This window comes from Danio rerio, chromosome 7 (assembly GCF_049306965.1).
Source record: "Danio rerio strain Tuebingen ecotype United States chromosome 7, GRCz12tu, whole genome shotgun sequence".
Classification (NCBI taxonomy): Eukaryota; Metazoa; Chordata; class Actinopteri; order Cypriniformes; family Danionidae; genus Danio; species Danio rerio.
Window position 1 is genome coordinate 32117027 of NC_133182.1, and position 19004 is coordinate 32136030.

Genomic DNA, 19004 nt, shown 5'->3' on the forward strand with positions numbered 1-19004 from the left:
TACATCGCTGACTTGTGACGTGTCGGTGAAAGAGGCCGTATTGATTTCTTTTACTTGTGAAGGACCAGTGCGCGGTTCCGATGCAGTCTCTCGTGTTCTTCACGTGCGTCTCACCCCTCTTCTTTTCCCAAAGCTGTATTGGTCCACAAAGACCAGGGAAACTGGCCTTCAACACCACTCTGTATGAAATATCAATGCAGATGACTCACTTCGTCTTCAGTGTCAATCACCATTGCAAATGCCAAGCCCATTATAGCCAAATCCTTCAGGGAGTTGTTACGTCCATCTCCGGCAGTGGAGAAGGCAGGTTTCTTAAAGGGGCAGCATCCCATAAAAAGAGATTGCTGTCTGACTATGCTGCAGGAGACATGAATTTTTCAGTCTGTTTTATTTTATCCTTCTAAAAACAGACTCTTCCATCAATCCTGTTCACCCTGCACGTAAACAAAACCAGTGACCAGGAGAAAGAAAGCTCCAGAAAAAAAGAACCGAGTAAGAAAAATAACACAGAGATACTCTGAGCCAACACCCAGTGGTTGTCCCACGGGACTGGTACGCTATTTTGGGCTTGCTCAGTGCTTTCGTCATGGTAGAGGTAGTCAGAGGTTGTCGCATTTGATGCTAGGATGTTGCATCTTGCGTCACTATGGTTTTAGAAGAAGAGACAACTCCTTCAAAGCCATCAAGGTTATAAAGTTTAGCTGGAGGATGTTACTGATTGATCTTAACAGCACAGAACTGCTTCGCTTTGCTTTAGCTTGTCGTTACAGGCTCCCGAGGAGGAGAATACTTTTAATGCTTCTGCATTAAAATTAGAAACCACTCAAAAGCGTGGTATGAACTGTCGTGAGAGCTTCATTTTAAAATGTATTTTTAAACACACAGGATGTTGTGCTTTCAGGCTGCAATACAAGTTGTTAATGAAGCATTGTAGCAAACGTCTAAGGTAAGTTTAGTCCGACAGGGCTTTATAAGACATTGGTGTGAAGATTTGGTCTTAATAGTCTATTCACATGGAAATAGGAGGGCAGATGCATGGAGCACAAGGGTATGCCGCCTACTCAAGCCTAATAACTGAGGAACCTCTTAGTGATTTACACAAATTCATAGGTGACCTGATGAGTTGTTACTTGTGGGTAATTAAAAGTGCACAGCGTGACCATGGAAAAAAAATCACCAGTCCCTTCGGCCTCCTTAGTTGTCATGCTCCAAGTGTATAGAGAAATGTGCCATTATGTTTTATTGGTGATCCAGTGAAATCTTTGGATGTCTGATGAAGCCTGAGAAAAATGCGGCCCTCTTGACTACAGTTTACAGTACTTCTCCCTTTTTTGTTGTAAGATGGTAAAAATGTCTGGGACGGTCACTTTTTATACACTATTGCCAAAGTTTGCCAATAATTAATGCTCAGTGACGTTATAGTAACAAATTAAATTAGAAACTGCATATTTACTCTTACTAGATTAAGTTTGGTGTCCAGTACTACAATTTTCTTCTGTATAATTTCAACAGACTTTGTGTACTAATATTAGGGTAGATATTTGTACTTATTGGCCACTTTTTTAGGTACACTGGTTGCACCGTGTGGTTATTCAAGTATCTAATCAGCCAATTGCTTTGTGGCAATTCAATACATTTAGACATGAAGATGTGGTCAAAGTATCTGCTAAAGGTCTCACTGAGCATCAGAATGTGAAAGACACATTTTTTTTTCAGTTATTGTTTTAGAGATGTTTAACTTCTTTTCCATGTTTAGCAAAGCACTCTTTCACTGTGTGTTGGTGCATTATCATCCTGATACACGACAATGCCTTCAGGATACAGTGTTTGAAATATTGGGTGCAAATGGTCCTCTAGAATGGTTAAGTAGTCTTTGGCAGTGATATGCTCATCTAGCACAAGTATTGGGCCCAGGGATTGCCATGGTATTACAGCCCAAACCGTTACTGGTCCACGCCCATGCTTCACCCTGGACATGCAACAGTCTAGGTGGTACACTTTTTTGGGGCTTGTTCACACCGTAAATCTCCTAGATGTGCAAAAGATAGTGAAGATGGACTCACCAGATAACAATATAGGTTTCACATTGTTCACTGCCCAAGATTTCCGCTGCTGGCACCATTGAAACCAACTTTGGGATTGGTACGATTGACCAAAGGTTTGGGTATAGGAGTCTGGCCTTGTATATTGATGCTGTGGAGCTCCCGATGAACTGTTTTGGTGGAGTTGAGGTGCACGTTTTTTTCTACAGCGAGTTGGGCAGCTGTGGTTTTATGTTTTTGGATTTAATCCGGGTTAGCACCCGGACATCCCTTTCAGACAGCTTTCTCTTGCGACCACAGTTCTTCCTGTTGGATGAGGTTTGTCCTTATGGCGCTATGCTGACAACATTACCCTGTATATTGTGGTTCTTGATATAATACAAAGACTTGCTGTCTTGGTCACAGATGCACCAGCGAGACGTTCACCAACAGTTTGTCCTCTTTTGACCTGTATTTAACTGTATTGTAACTGCCATCAGCAGTAATGCCTTGTTATTGTCTAAGGACAATAACTCAAATAACCACTTGTTACAAGCAAAGTCAAAGAAGTACCATTAGTTAAATGCCACAACTGGCTGTGAGTATTGATTCCGATCTTAATGCATTCGAGCATGTTTTGGATTTGGTTGCATTCAGCCAGTGTAAAATAGTTTATTTCTTAATTATTTACTTATCCCATTGTCTTTCCAAACCTTTATTACTTTTTTTTAACACAAAAGGATGTTAAGTAAACATAGTGAGTGAGTCAGGCTTGCTACTGTTCCACTGACAAAAAGCACCATACAGGCACATTGAAACAATGTGGTTTGAACAGACTGAAATATAAATTGTTAACATGGTGTCACCCATCTTTGCATTCCTAAATGAAACTTGAGAGCTACTGTAACCTTCAATTTGAGGACTGTTAAGGGGTGCAGAAGACCAGCCCGTTCTGATGTCTCTGGGGTTCTGTTGTTATGTCCTGGAAGAAGGCACTTAACCCACAATTGTTGCACACTGCACCGTTGTCTCATCTGCTCATGACTCCAACTCTGCCGCCAAGCCAAAGAGCAGAGATGACTTAACGGCTCAATAGCTTGAAAAGAAATGTCTCAAAAGCTGTGTTAGGGTCATTTCCTAAAGCCAATTTCTATTTTGTTTTTTTTACCCACATACTGTGCCTATAAAAAGTGCCTACCTTCTACAAGATGAACCACTGAAGACTGATTTAGCATTACACTTCTGACCACAGCAATTTGTCTCAATTATCCCATTCACAAATGCTCACTTAAAGTAGGCTGCATGAGATTGTGAGAGTTTTCAACCCTTGCCCACCCATCAATTCTCTGTTGGATTGAAGAATCTAACTTAGCCACTACAGTATATTATTATTGTCATTTTAATCTTGAAAAGCTTTGGCTTTCTTCTTAGGATCACTGATTTTCTGAGAATCAAATCTTTTGTCAAGCCATAGGTGTCTTACAAAGGCTATCAAGTTTTCCACTAGGCTTTACTTGCATATTGTTAAATCTTTTATTTCTTCGTCTACCATAACAAGTCTTTCAAGGCTTGCTGGATAAGAGCTTTCTTACTGTGTAAGGTTCCCACCACAAGTATGTCTTTCTGATCATCATTATGTCAAGCGAGGAGTTTATTCTGATGGCAAAAAAATAAATGTTGGTCTCATCAGTATATAGAAAGTTTTTCCAGCTGGCTTCTGAATCTCCCACATGCCAGGAAAAGGCATATTGCATAATTTGCAGGCTCAACCATTGAAGCTGTCATTGGGCTCTTCCCTCATTCCTTCATTTTCTTTCTTGGATGGAGGAAAGAATTGTAGATATACAGCTGTGCCATATTCTTTAATTTTTTCTGATGTAACTGTACTACCAAGGATTCTCAGTGACTTGGAAATTTTCTTATTTCAAACCCCTGCCTTGTGCTTTTCAAATACTATTTCTCAGAGTTGCATAGAGTGTTCTCTTCATCTCTTGATGCAAGTTCTCCTACAGTACTGACGTACCAATTTGGACCTTCCATAGGATATTTATACTATAGTCAATTGACAAGCAGGTTAAAAAATGGTATAAAAGTAATAATTTTGCATGAATATTGAATGCACAGTGGTGTAAAAAATCGTTTGTCCCTTACCGACTTATTTAGTTTGTCACTCTTTAATGTTTCAGATTATCAATCTAATTTAAATATTAGTTAGAAATAACACAAGTAAATGCATTATAGTTTTAAAATGAAGGTTTTTATTATTATGGGAAGGTAAAATACAACTACATAGCCCTGTGTGAAAATCTGTTTGCCCCCTAAACCTAATAACTGGTTGGGCCACCCTTTGGAGCAACAACTGGAATAAAGTGTTTTCAATACCTCACAAGGAGTCTGCTACAGCACTGGGGAGGAGTTTTGGCCCAGTCATCTTTCCAGTATTGTTGTAAATAGACTGCATAAGATGCTTTCATGGTCATGCCACAGCATCTCAATTGGATTCAGGTCGGGACTTTGAGTTGGCGACTCCAAAGTATTCATTTAGTTTTGTATTTTCAGCGATTCAGAAGTGGACTTGCTGTTCATGGATCATTGTTTTGCTGCAGAACCCAAATTTGGCCATTTTTCATATTTCAGGGCTATGTAGTTTTGGATTTTGTTTTCCTTGAATAATTAAAACCTCCATTTCAATACTGCATGATGTGTTCACTTGAATTCTCTTTGACTAATATTAAAATTTTCTTGATTATCTGAAACAATAAAGTATGCTTAAATGCTAAAATTGCTTACACTTTGTAATATTACGATTAAGAATTGACCGTAGAATATTTAGTAGTAAGGGAGTTTCACCAATTGGCAAAATCCTGGCCAAATTTGCACACAAGCCACTGGTGTGTGGTGTGCGGCCTGGTGCAATATGTCTGCCGTCGCGTCATCCAGGTGGATGCCTGGATGATGCGACACCACTGGTGGTGGATGAGGAGAATCCCCCAATGTGTAAAGCACTTTGAGTGTCCAGAAAAGCGCTATATAAATGTAAGGAATTATTATTATTAATTTTTATTATTAAATTGACTTATTGCACGTGGTAGCCTACCATGCTTAAATTCACTAAGCTTCTGAAAGTGGCTCGTTCTTTCAAAAATTTGTATAAGCAGTCTGTTTGCATGTGCTTGATTTTATACACATGCAGCAATGGAAATGATTGGAAAACCTGAATTCATCGAAATCAATAATCTTAAGGGGAGTTCCAAAACTTTTGTGTGTTTGTGTGTGTGCCCTTTGCTTTTATTATTTTTTCTCTACTTTTTGTTCTATTATTTGTTTCTTTTCTTTTCCCTTGATGTCTATGCTCTGTTTTTAGCTCATACCTCTTTCCAATACTTCTATGTTTAAAAGAAGACATCGATTGATGTGTTTTGCTCTGCAGAAAGTATTTTGATTGATACTAAAGGGCCATATTGTGTAGTGAGAGGATAATCTTTTAGAGCATACAAAGTAATGAATTACTAAAAGCAAAAAAGAGAGATGAACCCACTTGTGTATGCTTTTTTTATGTGGAAAATAAAGTCATGACCGAAGAAGACAAAGAGATGAATCATTACTAAAGATTAGAAAATGCACCCATTCTTTAAAAAATCTATACTTCTATGTGCACTCTATGTGTGTCTTTTAAAGCAACTATTATAATGAAAAAATTATGTTTTAAAATGAGTCTATTTCTATGTATTGTGGGTTTCTTGCTGCATAGTTATAATTTTGTTAAGCAATGGTCACATAGACTATTATAAATTAAATGGAACCTGTGTGAATTTCAGTAGAGCAAATCAAGGGTGCATGAAAGGGTAGTCAATAAAAAAAACTTTTTCATATTTATTTATTCTATATTTATTTTATATTACTCATTTGTTTATTTATTATTTATTTATTTAGATAAAAACAGTCAAAACATTCTTCAAAATATATTTTTTTCAACAAAAGAAAGGAAGTCCTACAGGTTTAGAATGATATAACATTTCTGGGCAGAATACCACTTTAAGCAAGTGATTTCAAAGGGTAAAAGAGTACATGACATCTTTAAATGAAATACGATTAAGACATTATATTGTTTTAGTACTTAAAGTCATTTTTCTTAAAGTGATACAGCAAATTTACAATGTGAGTACTTGGCAGAAAACATATTTCCTCAAACAATATTAGATAATATTTACTGTATGATAATCTCCGAAAGCACCACTTTTGTCATAAAATAAAAAAGTATTGTTAGAAATGCACTATTGCCCAAATTTCAACATCATTACTGTCGTTTTTTCACTTGTTTGAACTTTTGTAATTAAAATTACATTCATTCATTTATTCATTTTTTTTTTTTTCGGCTTAGTTCCTTTATTCATCAGGGGTTGCCACAATAGAATGAACCGGCAACTTATCCAACATATGTTTTACATAGCGGATGCCCTTCCAAATGAAACCCAGCACTGGGAAACACCCATACACACTTGTTAATACACTTACACTATGGACAAATTTAGCTTATTCTATTCACAGCGCAGGTAAACCGGAGCACCCAGATGAAACCCACTCAAACACGGGGAGAACATGCAAACTCCACACAGAAATGCCAACAGATCCATATGGGGCTTGAACCAGCGACATTTTTGCTGTGATACGATCATGCTACCCACTGCTCCTCCGTGACGACTGCAATTGAAACTACATTGTATATATATGTATATTATGCAGCAATGAACTAGCTTACATGCCTTAATGCAAGTATATATGTGCGTGCGTGCGTACATACGTACGTGCGTGCTTGTGTGTGTGTGTGTGTGTGTGTGTGTGTATTTATTTAAATGAACACTAGGGTGTGGACTATTCAATGACATAATATGTTGTACAGATTTAGTTTTGCAGTATTTAATAATTTAACTCTTTAATGCCTTTACACAGTAAATTAATGAACTATCTATTTGTTACATTGACATTTTTCATGTTATTAGCGATATGCTGATGGTTTTAAACTGAACAAATTCTGCTAAAATATATCAGTGATTAATACATTGCTTCAATAATCTCTTAAAATAATATATGAATTTTGAAAAAAAAGGAATATCTTCCGTATTATAACTAGACTGTAAAAATCCACACTATTCATTCATATTGTTCCAACACAGATCATTTGTTATCTTATCAAATATATAGATTGAACATAAAACAAGTAAGTTGTCCCAAAAAATATCCAGAATTGTGTTGTTTCAGCTCATTTTAAATTCGTAGTTATTTATGAAGCAGGAAAAAATCGTTTTTTGAGTGTAGTTTTATTGCTTAGTTATTTTTGTTGTTTATAGTCACATAAATCTAACAATCACATAAACTGCACACAGCAGAGTGTTACAATGATTACCTATTGACCTTATCATTTTTTTTTTCAAAAAACACCAAACTGGAACTCGATTCAACCAAAAGCTTTTTTCCTCCAATGGGGGCCTTTTCAGCAAAGGCCAACCGAATGCAGGGTTTCTGTTTTGCGTTTAATATTTTTCCCCTTCTTTATCTCTATGTTTTCATTCTCTCTGTGTATCTGCCTTTCTCTTTCTTTCTCTCCTCTCGCTAGTATTGAATGGCACACCGGGCGTACTGAAGCTGGTTGTTGTGACTCATCGTGTCGTCTTGTTCTCCCTCCCCTCTCGCTCTGCCTGCTTTTCAGACAGGAGAGGGAGACGCAGCCCCTCCACCATTGATGACCTCCTGTTCAGCTCATGCACGCTTTCACCCCTCCACCAACGTCACTATCGATCCGCATGCTTCTGTCCCCCCCAACCCCCCCCCCCCAACCCCCCCCCCCCCCCCCCCAAAAAAAAAGCCCCATCTCTGTACTGATGTCTCATGCTGGAGGTGGGTCCATTTTAACCAACTGAAGCTTTTTTGTTTCTTCTTATTTTGGTACCAAACGCACTTCTAAAGTGTTTGTTTTCATGATCGAAACAAAAAAATGGCAAGTCCTCTATACTATTATAGTATGCTAGAACCACACAAGCGCATATGTTGTTGTTCCTGTCAGTATCATAAGGGGGCAGTTGAATTTGAGGGCTGAAAGTGAGTCATCAGCTGAGGAATAATGATTTAGCTCTAAAACACAGGATGAAATTGAATCAGAGGGAAAAACAGTGATGCCCGTGTGCCAGGAAATCATTTTTTATATCCTAGGGCAAAGCACCTCGGAAACATTAAATGTTTTCAACAATACGTCTCATTCAATGTTTGTTAAATTCATCCGTCTGCTTCAAATGATCGCTTTTATTTAATCACGTAAAGTCCGACATCGAATCAGCTCAAGTTGCTGTTATTTTGCTGGATTTATTAATTACAATTGCTACAATTTCCTCGTGCAGTCCGTTCTTTTTAATCCAGTTTTCTTACAGTATCTAATTCTTTCCGATGCAAAAGTTAATTTGTTGCTGTTCGTGACTGAAGAGCACGAAGGATGAAGACTTTTTTTGTTGTTGTTGCTGTTGCTATGGACACAATGCTTGATAGTGCATGACTGGCTCTGACCTCATGCACTCGAGGGTACGATGCGCAAAAACTATCGATCTGCAGCTGTTTAATTCGGAAATGCAAAAACTAAAAAAAGAGAACGAAAAAGGCTGGTTTAAAGTCATGTGGAAAAGGCAGTGGAATATAAAATAGAAACATGTTCAAATTCGAAGATGAGAACAGGAGTGACTCATGTACGATCACAGATTTCTCTCTCATGAGAAGAGAAGCTGAAACTATATTTCTCGTTCTTAGCGTGAGATGGAATTGAAAAATCATGCCTTGTGACTCTCTGACACACAGCTCTTCCTCTCACTCTGCCCCATGTATTTTCCCAGTTGGGACTAATGACACGTATCTATTAGAAGCTACTAATTACTGTGTCTTTGTGGTGCGCTGGCCAGTGGTGGACTGGAACTGTTTAGCCTGTGGCGTCTGTGTCTCACAAGTTAATCAGTGTGCAGCGGAATGAGAGAAGTACAAGAAGACTGCAATAGAAGCACTGCCTGTTTTGGCTATCAAAGAAGTGCTTTTAGAAATTTGATGGAATTCTCACAATGCTTTTAATATGACTCGGCGAAAGTAGACGGAGCTATTCAAGCATTAAAAAATATTGCAAACATATTTTCTGAAGAAGCTGTTCTTTTCTTTACAAGCATCATAAAATGAATAATATTAATAATGATTTTATTTAAAGATTGGGGTGACACAGTGGTTCAGTGGTTAGAGCTGTTGCCCCACAGCAAGAAGGTCACTGGTTTGAGTACCAGTTGGGTCAGTTGGCATATCCGTGTGGCGTTTGCATGTTTTCCTTGTTTGTGTAGGTTTCCTCCGGGTGCTCCGGTTTCCCCCACAGTGGAATGGAATAAACTAAATTGGCCGAAGTGTATGCGTGTGCTTGTAAGAGTGCTTTCACACTAGCACTTTTGGTCCGCACCCGGGATCGTTTGACGTCAAAGTACGCTACGTTTAGCTAACGTGAAGGCTGTCTTCTGAACTCAGGTGCGCACCCGTGAACCGTAATGTAATGTCTATTTATATAGTGCATTTATTGTGTATGGCCATACACCCAAAGCGCTTAACGATCATGAGCGGGTCTCTCCACTCCACCACCAGTGTGCATCATCCCCTTGGATGATGTGACGGCAGACACAGGACAACAACGCCAGTGTGCTCACCACACACCAGCTATTGGTGGAGTGGAGAGACAGTGATAGAGCCAGTTTGGTGGATAGGGGTGATTGGGAGGCCATGATGGTAAGGGCGGATGGAGGTAATTTGGCCAGGACACCAGGCCAGTTACACCCCTACTCTTTATGAGAAGTGCCATGGGATTTTTATGACCACAGAGAGTCAGGTCCTCGGTTTAACATCTCATCTGAAAGACTGCGCCCACTGACAGTATAGAGTCCCCTTCACTTTACTGGGGCATTAGGACTCACACAGACCGCAGGTTGAGTGCTCCATGCTGGCCTCACTAACACCACTTCCAACAGCAACCTAGTTTTGCCATGTGGTCTTTCATCTAGGTACTTGCCAGGCTCTGCCCTGCTTAGCTTCAGTGTCAATCTTGAGCTGCATTGTGATATGGCTGTGGCAACCGTACCTGAGTCCACCTGAAAGAGGTGGCCTGGGGTACGGGTCATGCATACTCTGGAACGGTTTACTTCTGATATAAATGCAATCGTAACAAATAACGGAAGTGATCCGCCAACTGTACAACAAACTTTAGTTTTTATTACGTTCATTTGTGTGTATGTCTGTGTATCACCTACCTCGGCGACAAGCAGGACTGACCCAGTGCAAACACAGTGATAATGTCTGATTGTCTCCATCAAAAACAACTGCGGATATCGCATGATTTTCTGAATGCTTTTATGTTTTTGTGGCGGATAGATGCAATTGACTTTCTGTATTTTGGTTTCGGATCAAAACCAAAGATTCAGTAAAAGCAGAATGATCGTGATATGCGGATGTCTCTGTCTCCGTTTTGGCACGTTGCTTTAAAGGAAAAAGTCAGTGTGGACACAAACCAACTGAGGGGGGATAATCAAGCTTAGGTTCGAGCCTGGCATTTGGGCCAAGTGTAAACGCACTGTGAGAGTGTATGGTTGTTTTCCAGTACTGGCTTGCAGCTGGAAGGGCATCTGCTGTGTAAAACATATGCTGGATAAGCTGGCGGTTCTTCCCACTGTGGCAACCCCTGATCAATAAAAGGACTAAGGCGAAGGAAAATAAGTGAATGAATAAAAATGTTGTGTGTGTCATGTTCAAATGTTTCTTAAGGCATTTCATTTGTACTTACCAACATAGTGAAGGTTAATAAATAACAGCAATTGTACGAAAAGCACAAAGACAACAAAATGAAAATTTTACATTTTTTAATTTAATGAAAATTAAACAGAAAGCACGTCATTATTAAAGATTCTTCCCATTCCTTAAATATAAAATTTCAGCTCATGCCATCAAAAAGACCTTTTAGGCAACCTCAAATAAAGAAAAAGGTGTATGAGTTTTGCTGAGTTTTAATTAAGAATGGGGTTAATCCTGTTTTGAATGTGATTTATGTCATAACATTGAATTTATTTGTGTTGCCTGGCTTTTCTGTCTTATGTGTAATGTGAACGTTTCTGTGGTGAAGCCAAAATTTATTTATGGTTTTAATTAGTTTTTCATGTTTTAATTAAACTTTTAGGAATTTTGTTTTTTTTTTTTGTTTTTTTTTTGGTCATTTTCTTGTTTCAAATACGTCCACAGTTTTTATTAAAATAAACAAAAATTTGTTCATGCATTTATTATCCTTCAGCTTAGTCCTTTTATTCATCAGGGGTTGCCACAGCAGAATGAACCGCCAACTTATACAGCATATGTTTTACACAGCAGCTATCCTTCCAGCTGCAACCCAACACTGGGAAACCCATACACTCACACATACACTACGGCCAATTTAGTTCAATTCAATTCACCTTTAGCACATGTCTTTGGACTATGAGAGAAATCAGACCACCCGGAGGGAACCCACGGGAACACGGGAAGAACATGCAAATTCCACACAGAAATGCCAACTGACCTAGCCAGGACTTGAACCAGCGACCTTCTGAGTAAATATGATAAACAAAATTAAATAATTTAAAGGTTTAACACAGATAAAGCATTGCTTTTCTATATTGGTATGACTCATGTAATTTTAAAATTCTAGTAGTTTTTATTTAAATTAGTTTTTCGTGTTTTATTCAAAGTTATAAAAAAAACGGTAGATGGAAAAACGGCTAGATGCGCATCTATTTTGAAAATGCAAGATTCACGCAGGTTCTCCTACAGCAGCAAATTCCATTTTAACTTTTGATGTTTGGCACCAGTTAATCAGGAAGTGACTATTTTGTTCTCTTTAACTACTTGGAAGGAAACGCTGCTTTATTTGCATGTCTTATATGTGATATTCGAGTTACTGTATGCACATAAATTAAATTAAATTTGCATCTTTGGATGTAAACATAGCCATTGTTTTTTTTGTCATTTTGTTATTTCAAATTTGTGTTGGTTACAATTAGTTGACTATCAAGCGAATATTGTAGTTTTTAGTTAAGAGTTTGAATTAGTTTAAATGTGAATATTGTCAATTTCTTTGTCAGTTTTGTTCAGTTATATTGTAAATGCAAATTATTTTTTATATACATGCTTATATTGGTTTTAAGAAATGTTTGTTTTAGTTTTTATTAATTTATTTGTTTAGCTTGTTTATTTGTTTGTTTGTTTTCTGGGATTGTTGGCTTCTCCCACCAGTAACCGGTGTGAAAGAAGCAGTGAATGGGGTTTGATTTTTCAAATTGATTGGCACTTCAGGTGGAAAACAAACAAAAACCTTGACCTCAGTGGCTTCTTCTTCACATACGTTTCACACAAGTTAAAAAAGTGAATGAATCATCGGTATTGAGAGCTTGATCATGCATTTCAGCAGCAAATATTTAGTGTCGGTGCTATTGAGGATGGATTGGTATTGTTTAGGGTATGATTTGCAGGTGGGTGGATGGACATGGGAAATGGACCCGAGGTGTAGCTGCCACTGTGGCTCTAAGAAACCACTGAGACGCTTTCAACAGGAGAGACGATGACTCATGCATTGACTTTTGAGTGAGAACACAGGATAGTGTCTCCGGTGTGAGCGTGCCTGTTTGTAAAGAAGAGAGGAAGAAGAGAGAGAATGCGCAAATGTGTTTTCCGACCGCTTTGAAAAGTAGCGACAAACTTTATGGACAGCGGGCTCGTTATTTAGAGCAAAATCAATGTCTGGTTGAACATTGAGTAGCTTTGTTCAAGCCGAAAGTAGTTTTTATCATGGATAATGCATTTTAGGTTTCTGATTCTCGTCTGTTTTTTTGTCTGTGTCCAACAGATTGTTCTGGACTTAACCTTTGGGGCCGGAGGTCACTCGAAGGCAATTCTGCAGTCAGTTCCTGGTGTAACGGTGGTGGCTGCAGATCGTGACCCCACAGCTTTCCGAATGGCCCAACAATTAGCTGAAGAATACCAGTGAGTTACACTTTAAACATACTGATTCCCCTTCCATGCAGAGTGCTGGACTCATCTTAAAGTGATAATTTACCCAATTACATTTATTCACTATTTACTCACACTCAAGTGGTCCCAAACCATTTTTAATTCTGTTTCACACAAAAGATGTTTTCAAGAAAGCTCAAAACCTGTGATTGACTTATATACTAGGAGAAACAGAACAATGGCAGTCAATGTTTACAGGTTTTTAGCTTTCTTGAAAAAAACGCATTTGGTGTTTAACCTAACAAAAAACTCAAACAGGGTTAGAACAAGTACAATTATCAAAATTAAACAAAACAACAAGAACAAATGTGTGTATGTGTGTGTATATATATATATATGTGATGTATTGTGTATTTATATAGTGCATTTATTGTGTATGGCCATACACCCAAAGCGCTTCACAATCATGAGGGGGGGTCTCTCCACTTGGATGATGCGACGGCAGCCACAGGACTATAGCGCCAGTGCGCTCATCAAACACCAGCTATTGGGGGAGTGGAGAGACAGTGATAAAGCCAATTCAGTGGATGGGGATGATTGGGAGGCCATGATCAGTAAGGGCTGATGGAGGGACTTTTTTTACCAGGACACCAGGGTTACACCCCTACTCTTCACAGAGAGTCAGGACCTCGGTTTAACCTCTGTAACAGCACTTCCAACTGCAACCTAGTTTTCCCATGTGGTCTCCCATCCAGGTACTGACCGGGCTCACCCCTGCTTAGCTTCAGTGAGTAACCGGTCTTGGGCTGCAGGACAATATGGCTGTGGCATACACGCACACACACACGCACGCACACACGGTTGCAGACAAAATTATTATTCATCCTCTAAATGTAAATATTTTTTCAAAGATATTCCAAGTGTTTCTGTTTAACAGAGCAAGGAAATTTTTACCGTTTTTCTTTTATTTTGGTTGAAATAAAAGCCGTTTTTAAATGTTTAAAAAAAATTGTAGGATCAGTAAATTTAGCCCTCTTAAGAAATATCTTTTTTTAATAAATGACTAACAAAACAGTCCACTGTTGTCCAATGACTTGCCTAATTATCCTAAATTGCTTATTTAACCTTATTAACCTAATTAAGCCTTTTAATTACACTTAATTACTCTGCCAATTACACTGCTAAATACTAGTATCTTGCTAAATAACTAGTAAAATATTATGCACTGTAATCATAGCACAGACAAAAGAAATTAACTGTTATAAATTAGTTATGAAATTTATTAGGTTTAAAAATATGTGGGAAAAATCTCTTCATTAAATAGCAAATATTTTAGAATAAATTTAAAATTTACACGAGGGGTAATCATTTTTATTAATAATATTATTGTGTACTCACTTCTAGCACTTCACTTCCAGAATGATTGGTCACTATTGACTTTCATTTCTTTTAACTTTGTTTTTTTATTTTTTTTGTTCCAACTGTTTGGATACCAAATTTGGATACCAAGTTTGGATGGCATATATATATATATATATATATAATAATATAATATAATATATATATAATATATAATATAATTATATATTATATTATATTTATATACATTTGTTAAACATATATATTTGTTAAAATAATATTTTAGTCATCAAAGTGTTTTTTGAAATAGTAACATAATACATTTAAATTCAAGTGAAATACAAAAACTACAAAATTTATATATATATATATATACACTGGTGCTCCCAATTTTAAATATTTAGGAGCATCAGAAAAAGTTTAGGAGCACCCATCGAAATGAATAAGCACCGCTGCAAACTGTATATTAAGTGATTTATTGTATTTAAAAACAACATCAAATAGGACTAACAAATACCCGAAACAACTAAATAACTAATGCTTAGATGAATTCATATTTGTGCAATAATTCAAAATGAATGTCTAATAAATATAAAATATTAATGATGATGATGATATCAATAATACTAACAATAAATTACATTTCTCATGATCATGCCCTGAATGTGTTTGAGTGCGAGTTATCTGCTATATAAAGTCATACTGTTACTTTATGAAAAATAAATATATTGTTTGCAACTTTGCATCAAACAAAAATGAAGCATTGCAGTAATAAATATTTATTTTGTACTCTTGTTTTTATATGCATGTCAATTTAATAAATACTATTTCTGCTACAAAACAAACAAAAGATTATGATAAACCAATCAATTTAAGGCTGAAAGCTGCAAAACAGTCATCAGTGATTAAATAAAAAAATAATATACATCTCAAGAAAGAACGGACAAAAGAAAGGAAGAAAAGTCTCACTTTTAAAAGTTTCGGTTTGTGTCACTGTAAATGCTCAGTCTTGTTATGAGCTGATTTACATTTTTCTGTTTGTGGAAAGCTGGCGAGTCAGCCGACACAATAAATGAGCAGGGCAGAGCAGGATTGTCCCGATGACCACTGGCGCAATACCGTTCTTTGTTATAAACCGCATCAGTTTAAACATAAAGGCGAGCTTCTTTGGCCATGGTGTGTAAAGTGTTCGATTTTACGTTAAGCGAACATTTGCGCTAAACTTGCAGTGAATGCAACGCATCTAGATTTGGTGTGCTTTTCACTTTTCAATCGTTTGCATTCCCGGCGGTCACAAAAGCTCCCTGTCATCTGACAGCAGAAAGTCTTGAGTGATTGACAGCTGACAAACAATATAGCGAAAGGGAAGACCGATTCAGCATGTTTTTAGAAAAAAAGAAAAAAAAAAACAGGTCGCACTACAACCATTAAAACAGGTCACATAAATGCTATCAAATATATTATGAGGTCGCATAGATTAAATTTTCGGCGCATATGTGACCAAAATGGTCACAATTTCGAGCCCTGATACATACATATATATATGTGTGTGTGTGTGTGTGTGTGTGTGTGTGTGTGTGTGTGTGTGTGTGTGTGTGTGTGTGTGTGTGTGTGTGTGTGTGTGTGTGTGTGTGTGTGTGTGTGTGTGTGTAAAAGTTTTTGGTAAGAATATGTGACATTTCATGCCTATTAAATATTATAATTATATTTCTTCCTGCTCCTCTGTGCTGCACAGACCAATAATTAAAATGAAAGTAGTGAAAAGTGATGTTTGACTTGCCAAATTAATTTGCACTTCAGGTGAAGAACAAACCTCAACAGATTCTTCTTCACACATCTTTCTGAGTTAAATATGTGAATGAATCATTAGTTTTGAGGCATTTAAACTGTCGGGGGAAACTCGACACGTGTCTTTAATACCTGTGACCTGTTCCATGCCCGTTGCGAACCAGTGGGTGACGGTCACGGGGCTCTTTGGTTTTGTTTATGAGTGTGTGTGAGAGAGATTCTCCAGTGCAGATACAGAATCCCCGCTCTCACCCACGCTCAGTCGAAAGGCCCCAGCGTCTCATTTGTCAACGGGGCCTAAGGCTTCAATGACAGGGAGAGACGCTGCCACCCACGCAGGTTCCCCTGTTTCCTGCGTGCGAGAGTGTAGGATGAGGAGAGAGAGAGAGAAGTAGAGCTAGTGTTTAATAAAAGAGAACCAGAGGAGCAGGCATGAGGGCTTTGCGGGCGTGTGGTGTGTGCGCGTGTGCATGAGGCAGCACTGAAAAAAGCTCCAAATGAGATGTTCCTGACTCTGCAGCGTGGGTAGAGATACCTCTTTACGTGGATTCCGGGGAAACCTGTCTCAGAGGGACCGCTGCTACAGAAACCAACGTAGGAGAGAGGAATGAGAGAGGGAGAGAGAGAGAGAATCAGGACAAGCTATTCTGTCAGCAGCTATATACTCCACCAATGAGGCCTTTGACTCCCACTCATGATGAGAGGCTGGAGAAGCTGAAGAAATCATGCAATTAGCCAATATTATTGGATGGCTGTGTAAGAGGAGCAGGCAGCCCACGCAATCATCTCTCTCTCAGCTCCTCTTCTTTCCTCACTTCTACTCTCGTCTTCTCGTCTTCTCTCCTTTCTCCTCCTCTTCTTTTCTATTCATCTGCTCTCCTTATTTTCCATCTTGTTTTGTATTCTCTCTCCTCTTCCTTCTCTTTTCTACTCACCTCTCTTTGTGCTTGCCTCATCTTCTCTTTTCCTTTCCTCTCTTCTTCCGTATTTTCTCTCACCTTATCACCTCTTTTGATCTTATCTCTTATTTTGTTGTCTCATCTCCTCTCCTTATAATCTTGTCTCTTCTTCTGTCATCTTGTGTCAATTAAATCGACCTCATCACTTGTCAGCACTTGTTTTTATTATTTCTCATATCTCCTTCTCTCCAATCTTCGTGCTTTTTCTTCCATACACTTGTCGCAACTTTTAGCTGTGTTTCTATTACCCTTTACATTGTGCAAATTTATATTGGGAATTAGAAATACGCATAATAAAAAACTCCCATATATCCCAAAAAAAGTGTAAAGGTATGTCATGCCTAGATAATGTGATGGTAACCACCCCACAACCACGCTCACCACATCAGTTATGGAGAGATGGTGGTAGATCCAATTTAATTAATAGGAATTATTTGAATTATAAATGGAATACATAAATGGAATACATTACCAAGACAATGAATGACACATTTGTATAGAATTATATTATGGAATTTTTAATGGCCACAGAAAGTCAGGGCAGAATATTTACATATAGAGTTTCTGTCACTATACTGGGGCAGTAGGTCCCACATAAGTATGCAAAGATTAACCGATTTCACTATTAACCGTACTTTAATTTGTCATGGTTAATTAATCATAAAGGCTTTTCAACACTGCGTTTCTGCATAGAACAAAACTGCTACAACTAAAAAAAGTTATGTCGACTGTGCCCTAGTTTAAAGTTCAGAGCTTGTACATTGAGCCTAAAGTTGCTGGAAGTCATTCATTTCCAATGGAGAGTAGTCCAGGAAACTGCGTGGAGTTCCAATCATATCCGTATGCGGAAAATTCTGATCCGATTTTAGCTGAGGATACGTTAAAATATTTGAAGTCCTGCGACTAAACTCTACGCGACCAGTCCACCAGGTGTTATGTATTCCAGTGATGTCCAAGCAGGTCCGTGCACTGGAGATGAGAAATGCTTTTTTTTTTTCATTATTTTTTGAATCAGAAAAACTGTTTATATTTAAAAAAAAACATTTGTATTCATAAATGAGTAATGGAAAATATATAATTTTTTATGTTGTCTCCACATTCCCTCCAAAAAATTTTGCGATCTATGAGTTTCAAGTTCAACCATGGTGAATGCACAGAGAATAAATGCTCTTGCTTTTACACTCCTTTATTTTGGACTTGGAGAACAGCTTCTCTCCCATGATGCACGACAAAACTTAAAATTCTGTGTGACAGTCACAGGGGGGCATATTCCGACAGTTGTGTTCAAATGTTGTGTGCAGTGGAAAGGTGGCTTAATACACTTGTACACTGGATTAGCTGGCTGAGGCTATCAACTGACATCTCTTCCACACTGCACATTAGGGCCATTCACAAATCACGTCTTTCGGGCACACAAGTTTGTTATTTCCAATAGAGGCACATAGTTTATATAGCTTTCCTGGCGCACTTACTACTCAAAAACAACAGAAGTTTTTAGAAAGCCGTGAGCGAACTGTGAGTCACGTGACAAGAACAGACCGCTCAGCTTCATAGGCTTCTTTGTATGGAATATATACATTTTGCTCTGGTCCAAAAATAAAAATACAAAATGAAAAAATATCAAACAATTTTGTCATATAGTTGATCGAAGACAGAGGTTCAGCAGCCCTTGACTTTATAAGGGCTTCGAAGAACATAGCTAATATATATTTTATGTAGTTTATTCAACAAATAAAATTTTTTTTAGTTATTGTTTTTTTTTATTTAATAATTGTTTTGCAGTTTATTTTTAGTGTAAAACATTACTTATGTTTAAATATCAACTTTTTTACACTTATTTTTA

At 37.8% G+C, this 19004-nt stretch overlaps 1 protein-coding gene across 15 annotated transcripts in view; it reads left to right on the top strand.

The window, feature by feature from the left end:
* Nucleotides 1-19004, top strand: part of mettl15 (methyltransferase 15, mitochondrial 12S rRNA N4-cytidine) — a 308904-nt gene that overhangs the window by 48666 nt on the left and 241234 nt on the right. For all 15 annotated transcript variants that reach the window (XR_012382447.1, XM_073906748.1, XM_073906752.1 and 12 more), the window contains exon 3: nucleotides 12952-13088. Coding sequence is in view for 14 of the 15 variants with exons in the window: in XM_073906748.1 (XP_073762849.1) it covers nucleotides 12952-13088 (137 nt within the window). In the remaining variant the exon portion in view is untranslated. The remainder of the gene's footprint in view (nucleotides 1-12951; nucleotides 13089-19004) is intronic.